This window comes from Chaetodon auriga, chromosome 5, assembly GCF_051107435.1.
Source record: "Chaetodon auriga isolate fChaAug3 chromosome 5, fChaAug3.hap1, whole genome shotgun sequence".
NCBI lineage: Eukaryota > Metazoa > Chordata > Actinopteri > Chaetodontiformes > Chaetodontidae > Chaetodon > Chaetodon auriga.
This window is the reverse complement of record NC_135078.1, coordinates 3,771,535-3,780,230: the sequence shown is the minus strand read 5'-3', so window position 1 is coordinate 3,780,230 and position 8,696 is coordinate 3,771,535. Positions and strand designations below refer to the sequence as shown.

The 8,696-nt window shown below is 42.3% G+C and overlaps 1 protein-coding gene across 1 annotated transcript in view; it reads left to right on the top strand.

Annotated features, from left to right (window-relative positions):
- Nucleotides 1-371: 371 nt before the first annotated feature.
- The window catches only part of npdc1b (neural proliferation, differentiation and control, 1b), a 28,026-nt gene continuing 19,701 nt past the window's right edge, over nt 372-8,696 (top strand). Inside the window, exon 1 of the mRNA XM_076730807.1 lies at nt 372-743. Within this exon, the coding sequence (XP_076586922.1) occupies nt 674-743 (70 nt within the window). The 5' untranslated portion in view covers nt 372-673. The remainder of the gene's footprint in view (nt 744-8,696) is intronic.

Below are 8,696 nucleotides of genomic sequence, written 5' to 3'. Positions count from 1 at the left end.
GGCATCGCGGACTGGTTCTAGGAAGTTTACAACCCTACCCACATTACTTTCTGCCTCAGCCCCACCTTATTAAAGACATAAAATATTTCAATGTCTGAATTGTTATGTGTTACTGTCAAACCCTGTGATTGCCACAGATATATCCTAAACCCAACGCAAAACTAGCATCACAGAACTGACTGTATGGAGGAAGACACTCAGGGCCTGGTTTATGTCTATCTTTGCTTTTTACTACGCAGTGGTGTTGTTTTAAACGTGGGTGTCTGTGATCATAAGCAGCACCTGAAGGCACCACGCAGGGAGCGCAGCGTGTTGACGTCACAGACTTACGCGCCTGTGCTACAGCTCAGCAGAGGAGAGCATAATCATCCAGTCATCGGTGTGCATCCATGTTGCAAGTCCGCGGTGGAGAACAGACACCCTGCGGCAAAGACACAGGAGGCTCCGGATGATCGCTCCCGCTGCCTGCATCGTCTCCTAAACTCTTTTGGTTTCCTGACTGTTGTCGTTATTTATTTCGTTTGTCTGAGTCCTCTCCTCCCTGAGCACCGGGGGATGGGGGAATGAGCAGCACCGACTCCCCTCCGCCGCTGCCGCCTCCTCCTCTTCCTCCTCCTGCGCCTCCTTCAGTCGGTCTCCGTGTCCCCTGTCAGTCGTCGGAGCTGTGGCCAGGATGCGGGCCCCGCTGCTCGGCCAGGCTGCGGTGTTTGCGGCCCTGCTGGCGCTGAGCACCTGCTTGACAGGTAAGGAGCCGCAGCCACCTGCTGTCATTCATACTCAGGCTGCTGCTGTAAAGCTGTAAAGGACCATCGTGCATCACCCCTTACCCTAACATGCATGGTGCCCACTCCTCAGATGATGATGATGATGTCTCTGTGTCCAGTGAGGAGTCTACAGTGACCTTAGGCACTCATTCAGCTTCTGTGATGTGGCTCTATTCTGTATATTTCACTATTCCCTGAGGGGCCTTCAGAGTTCATGGCACTAATAATTGACCTAGACTAATTTATTGATGTTTATTATTTCTCATTTCTTCTTTGGTTGGAGTCTTCAGTGTATTTCAGTGGTTAGTCTGTTAATGGCACTCAGCACAGTCAGTGTGTGATGACCTTATCATGCCTGGTTGTGTTTTTGGATCTGCTTTGTTATGTGTACTATAATTGTGTGATATTTATGTAGAAAGTTGTTTTGTAGCCATGTTTGTAATGGCTGTATCCCAAATTGTTACACACAATAGAGCTGAAATGATTAAGTAGTTAATGTAGTCCTCAATCAACAGAAAGTTATGACAAAACCAGTGATTTTAATCACCATCATTCATTTCATCTGAGATGAATTGAAACTGAAGTTGAAATTGAGTCTATTCTGTTTTTTGTGATCCTCACACTGCTTGTTTTACTTGTTAGTTTTCTACTGATTGCTTAATCAGTGAATCATTCTAATGCTGACTGAACTGATATGAAAGCAATCATGACTTATATTAGTCATGTATGCCACATGTAAATGTACATTATAAGACATAGACAGCTAACTGTGACTATGTGAGGATGAGTTGAATTAAGCTGATTCGATTTTTTGAATAAGTTGCTTTTAGACACGTTTTCAGGCTGAAGCTGTAGCGCCTGCGTGTCAGTGTAGTCATGACCAGTAGGCACAGATTGGTGCCACGGTGGCTCCAGGCTTTCCCATGCAGTGACGTGCGCCTGGGAGACCACGCAGTGCAAATGATATTAGGCTGTGAGGTGGGAAATGGATGATTCAGTGACAGAGAAATGGATGGAACACAATGTTTTCAGGGCGTGTCAGTGGATGTGCTGGTGTCATAGCCTGAGTTATCATAGCAGAGTTGGCTGTGGTCTGCTTGTTCTCAGAAACACATTCCCGCTGTCAGAGCTGAAGAGCTCTCCCTCATTGGCCTGGACAACCATTTAACATCACACAGTTTATTCTGAGGTGTACACAAACCGCACCGTTATTTTATTTGGCATGAGAACAGCTGTAGGACCATCACATCATGATGCAAACACTCACACTTCTTGTGTCACTAGCATCATGTCACGCTACTGTACGTCTCTACCACTGAAATACGGATCATTACATTCTTTAGCACAGGGTGACACATCCTGGTTATTACTTTGACAGGCAGGAGGCCACAATGCAATTCCTGCACAGAGTCTGCTGGAAGAAAAGGAGAAGAAGTTTGCATAGACCTTGATATGTGAGCAATCAGTCACCCCCAACGGAAATCAGACAGTACATTTCATGTGTACCCCGTCCAGAGTCCATTTTGCTTGTCCAACACTGTGGTTACGCAGTTTTTTCTAAGTTACCAACTCCAACTAGCGAAAGCCAGGTCCAAGGACATTATGTCCCAGTCCACATGAATTTACACATGATAATAATAAACTCCAGGACTTATTTACATTTCTTTTCTTTATTAATTAAAATTAGTAATCAGAATGAACAGTATATGAAATGTGGCTTAAGCTCCAGAAAAAAAAATATTTTTTGTCAAACTGCTGTTTCCAAAATCAGATTAAATCAATAATTTCCCAAATTAGGATCAATAAAGAAGCAGTCTAAGATCTTCAAGCTGAGTTACAATCTTTTAATCAAGTCTATTAATTAACCGTTTTCTCAAGTCATGATTTAAAGGATACTTTGAAACAAACGACAGTTCAAATTCTATGAAGTATGAAAGTAACATTTTCCATTCTTGAGAGGAAAGTAAGTTGTTGCGTGACGAAATAATGAAATAAACCAATGAAAAAGATCAGTCTTTTCTGTAAAAGTTGAACTTAAATGTAAGCGTTATTTATTTAGAACTGCTGTCATACAGATTCTTGGATAAATTGTGGTTTAATTTGCAGAAAATGAGTTCATCTAAATAATCCACAGCAGCTTTCAGTGTATCTGTGATCAAAAACAAACAGCCACGACTCCCGGATGATGACTGATATTCGATAAAACCAGCTTGACCTCAGATTCCCCATCACTGTGACTCATTTCTGCTCTCTGAGCTGGACATTAACACCTGCGAGTGTGTCACGGTGAGCCGTCCCACAGTGCCACAGTGCAGCTCATGAATGTGTTTTTAATAGTTTTCACACAGCAGTGGATCTCTATGCCAACCCCCTCCATAGGGATGGTGCTTTGATTGGGCAGGTATACGACATCAGCGCATGTTGGCTGAATATATTCACAATGAGTGGTTCCAAAAATAACCTGGCTGCTTGGTCTCTAATGAGGTACCCACAGTCAACTGGTGGCTCATGAGGGACTTGGGTCCATATGTAAAAGCTACACTGACCAGCAAGCACAGTCTCCAAGATGAGTCTGGAGCGTTAGTCAGGCTTTTTTAAAATCAGCTCATTGGGTTTGCGAGGTGGAGGTCTGGGCCTCTGGCTTGGCCGTGGTCCCTGATGAGCTGAAATCATGCTTCCACTCGGCTATTAAACCCCATATAACCTGATTAGGGCCCGTGTTGTGTAAAGGAGGCCACTGCTGCTGTTGACTCAGTCTCCTGGACAGTCTGTACTGCTGCTCTGCATGGGCTCAAAAAGATAAGAACGCTCTGCTTATCAAAAGGCCTTTCACAGGATGGCTTGTGTCTGAGAAACAAAAAGAATTGAATAACCATGTTTTGAAGTGAAAACTTTAACATTTACAGGTTATGTGTTGACAAGCCTGACAGCGTGTTCAGCGCCTCGGTTGTGTTAGTGTGAACTTGCTGGAGATTTGGCAGAATCAGCTGTCAAAGCAGCAGTAAGCTTTTAGACTAACACTCAGATTTACATTTGGAAAAGGTCCTCAGCTCTTTATTCACCGCACTGCCAACGTAGCTCAGTGGTAATGTCCACTTGTCTGTCTGTCACGAGCAGGTTTGCATTTGTGTTTTTGAATGAAATGTCTTGGCGTTACAGGTACTACAGGCATCAGAGGCAATTTTAATTTAGAGATAGATACATTTCAGTGGATTGTCTGTGTGAGTTAAGGGCTTTTAACGGAGTAAAACCCCTGAAAACTTACCAAATATTATGAAAGCTGTCACTGAATTTTCACCTTCATTGACAAACTAGGGTGCTTTGCTCATTGGCCTTTATGCTTTGGTACATTAAAAATACATCATATATTACAACACATTTATTTATACATTATTTATCATAAATCCCACTCTGTAATTATCATCATCATCATCATCATCATCATCATCATCATTATTATTGGTAATACATATGGAATTTTAGTGTAAAAAGATAAGCGATTCAGTTTCATAGCGTGTGATGGCGAGCATGTGACCTCACATGGCAGTTTGATATTTAGGCTCTTTGCTGATTGTAGGTTTTGTGCAGTGGAGGACAGATGGTTTATGTCTCTCTCTGTCTGACTTCTGAGCTGCAGCTGCTCTGAGCTTCACACACTGTGCAGTATGTGAAGCTCAGAGCAGCATTATCAGCACACCTCTACCGAGCAGTGTGACTCTCACTCTCACTTTGCACATCTCACCTATTAGCAGTGATCCTCTGTTGCCCCGTGAGGTCACCCATAAACCGCCTGTGACTGACAGTAAGCCTCACACAGCTCTGCACTCAGACATGGCTGTGTGTCAAGCTGTCTGTCCATCTGTCCATCTGGCAGGGACAACACAGGAGCCATGACCTCAATGGCCAGGGGAGCACACTGAGGTCCTCATTGAAGGCTAATGTGGCAGCATCGAATATGCTTTTAATCACATGTTTACACGAGGGACTTATTATGGATCCCGCTGCTTTTCTTTGGAAGAAACGTGCGTTTGACTGGTTCCCTTTGTTGGTGAACTGATAATCGTGAAAAATGTGAAAAAATGTTAAGTTTCCCATTTAAAACACAGTCACCTTGTAGCTGAAGCGTTCCTTGTTTTTAGCCATGCTAGCAGCATGGCTGTAGAGACGGCAGCGTGGATCTGTCAGTCTGTTGGTCTGCCACTTTGGTTCACTTGATGGACTGCCATTAAAGTTTGTACAGACATTCATAGTCCTCAGAGAATGAATCTTACTTTTGCTCTGGTGTTTTCAGGCATCAGTTCAATCAAATATGACTCACTGTACATCTGCACAGTTCATTTAGTTGTCTCATTATTTTCTCTTGTGAGCCCTCTGAGCAGTCATTGGTGCTTTCTCATGTCTATGCAGAGATCCAAGTTTGGTTCATCTCTGCAGAACTGACTGTACAAATGATGCACAGGGCCTCTCAGGGCCCAGTCATCCTGTCGTTTTGTTTCATTTTTGTTGCTTTTTTAACTCAACATGTTAGCCGTGGCTCAGGTAGCAGAACAGGACGTCCATTATTCATAGAGCTGGAGTTGGTGTTTATGCTGGTGTTTATGTGTCCTTGAGCACAAGGACGCTGCACATCAGATTGCTCCTGATGAGCAGGCAAGTGCCCTGCTTGCAAGTGTGTCTGGTACAATCAATGCAGTTCCATTCTCCATTTAGCAGCAACTTTCTATATCATGTTTTATTATTTTTTTTATAGGAAAAATGTATCCAGATAAAAGTACAGTTATTTAGAATATATTTAGACATTCCAATTATTATAGGATCATTGTTTTTTGAGAAAAACTTTGCCCATTAGTGGCTCAGGACAGAATATGGCAGACTGTCATATCCACTGGAAAGGGATTTTGCTTTCAGGATGGATTAGCCAGATGTTAATACTGTTTTTTTTTCTTTTTTTTTTCTCACCAATAGAGCACTGAAATGACATTCACACAGTTCATTCCTTGTCAGTCTATCTCATTTATTTGAGTTATGTTTTCCTGCATTTCTTACTGTGATGCCGTATTAACAAATGCCAACATAAAAGCTGAATATCATAAATTGCTTAGATTGCTTAAATTAGCTTTAAAAACAACGAGTGATGAGCTGAAACAATGTCCATAATGTTTCTGTGTGTGCATGACTAATGTTAAAAAGTTAATGGCTGCATTATATAGAACTTTAATCCGTCAGTTGTATTTTGGGGTTCACAGTCTTGACCTCTGGTACACTTGGACAGGAGGAATGGGGAGTCAAACCATCAACACTGCGATCAATGGACGAGCCACTCTGCCCTCTGAGTGTTAGGTGTAGGGTTGGACCGTGCGACAGTATGAATGTGTAGAGATTTGGAGTTATCCCTTTGTGCAGTGGTGCCCAATGTTTTTACACTTCACATCTACTTTTATGTTTTTCAGCATCAAAGGATCAAGATTAAATCCCAGTCTCTGTCCCATGAGGAGCTGCATAAAGCTGCAACGTGTTTTCATTTTCAGAGAAGAGAGTGATGACTATAATGGGATCTTTGGCGTAGGGAGCAGCGCGCTAGTTTCTCATAATCAGGGATGTTGTAGCTGATTGCAATCCTCAGGCACACGGATGGGGGTCGTCTGTCATGGTGAGGTGAACTTGGCACCGAATGTGATTGATCTGCAACCAAACAGATCTTTTTTTGTCTAATTGTGTTTATTGATGAAATATATGATGGGGATGCCAGTGACTTCCTCCCTGGCTCGATCTGCTCTGTGCATCTTGATGCGGCTTCCATGAAGTGTGGAGAGGCGTTTTTGGGATGCTTCTGTAATGTGATGCAGCACTTCTTCTAGTAGAGTCACAAGCATTGTCTGGAATGGTTGTGATCAGCTCCAGTGCTCACACTGCATCCAGAATGCGACGCAGCTGTGCCTGGTGGAATGTGCAGGTTAGGGTTTCTGGATCTGTGAAGAGCAAGACAACAGCTGCACCATTGGTATTTTGTTTACAAGGAATTGAGAGTGGACATGTTAAATGAACATTTTCAAACATTCTTTTATGTCACATTGTTGTAATGAAGCTGATGTGTAACTGTGCAATATCTTAATTACTCAAAATAGAAGCTGACGCCTGGTTGCCAGCCTGGCAGCCACTTTTAAAAGTTAGTGTTGAGCCCTGATTGCATAAACCATGATAGAAGCCATGTCCCCTTGCCCACCCCTGTTTAGGTTTGCATATGCTGTTTTAGGAGTTGTACAGTTTGGGTTGAAGCTTAAACTGTGATTTTAAAATAATTCTTTCCTGGGAGTAAACCACTCTTTCTCTATGTTTCCCATTAGTTTTTACCGTGAATGAAATTTCAATTTTCAAGAGAGAGCTGCAGCTTATTAACCATACAAATATGTTTATTTGATTTTCTTATTATACTCTTTCATATTCATTATATCATGTATGTAAATTGTAAATTGTGTGAAATTATGCCGTGCATGGCAGTTGCAGTGTGCTATAAAGTAATCATATGCATTGCAGCTGCACTCTGCAGCCTCTGTATGAGTGTCAGCAGTGTCGGGCTGTGAGAACATACCCAGCATCAAAGCTTCCCCACTGTCTGACATTTCCATCTCAGCGAAGCAGCCTCTGCATTCAGAAACTGCCGAATTTCACTTCACCTCAGCCCAGCAGACAAATGGACGAACGTTTGGATTATACTTTTACATTCAGATGGCTGAGACTCCACCCAGATCAGGACAGGTTTGAAATTATTGTAATGCCTAAAACACTTAATAAGTTCAGTAGACAATAATGATGATTCATAAAAATACACTTCATCACAACATCCACTGACATCCAGGACCCTGTTATTTAAAAGAAAAAGACAGAGTGACTTAGATACAATCCTGTAATGGTCATTGATCAAAGTGTTCTAACTAATGCTACAATAAGGTTTCTATCTCTGCATCTGAATTTACTCGTAGCCATCTATTTTAAGACCACTTCCTTTCAGCCACGGATGGATGGAGCTGCTTAATTTCACAGGATGTGAATCAGAAATAGAACACAGTATTACTTGAATTTCTGGGGTAATAATTGTGTATGGACTCATCCACACTTAGTGCAAGTCAGAGGTGTCTCACCTTAAGGTGATACTGACCCGTCTGGCACCAACAGTCTTTATCTTGCAGGTTAGAAATTTGTCTTCATGTTGAAAGGCATTGGAAAAAATATCTTCTGATGGTCAAACATACACAAACAGCAAGCCAGGAAAAATGAAAAGTTTTTCTGTTTAGAATTCCAAATAAATAAATAAATAAATAAAATTCTGATCCAGCCTTTTTTAGTTACAGTGACTACATTTTTCCAAAGTTTGAGGTCCTCATGTGTCAGACCTAGAAAGCAACAGAAAAACTTCCATGAAAATGGCAAAAAGTGTGGATGGCATTGATGCAGCTGTGCATGTTGTTGTTAAAGCTGCAGTAGGTAACTTGTATAAAAGTAATTTTTGTCATATTTGCTAAAACTGTCCCTATGCCCAGACAGCAGTACATGAAACATGTAATCTGTGAAAAAAAACGGCTCCATTGGTCCCACCTACTGCTCCTACTGCCATTTGCAAGAATCCACCGTGCCCGACACAAAACAACCAATCAGAACCAGAGGAGCGTCTGAGGGAGTGTCTGACATCTGTCAATCACTACTCACACACGCTGAGAACCGCCCCCTCCCTCCACTCATGCTGCCGGCTGCCACTCAGTCAAACAGCTCTGTGAGCGTTATCAGGAGGCTAGTGAGAGCTACGGTGGAGCAACAGCCACCCGCAAAGGAGAAACTGCCCATACCACCGCAACAACAACAACAACAACAACAACAACAACAACAACATATACGGCTAAGACAACAAATATCCAGAAAGCTAATATGGTGATTGTT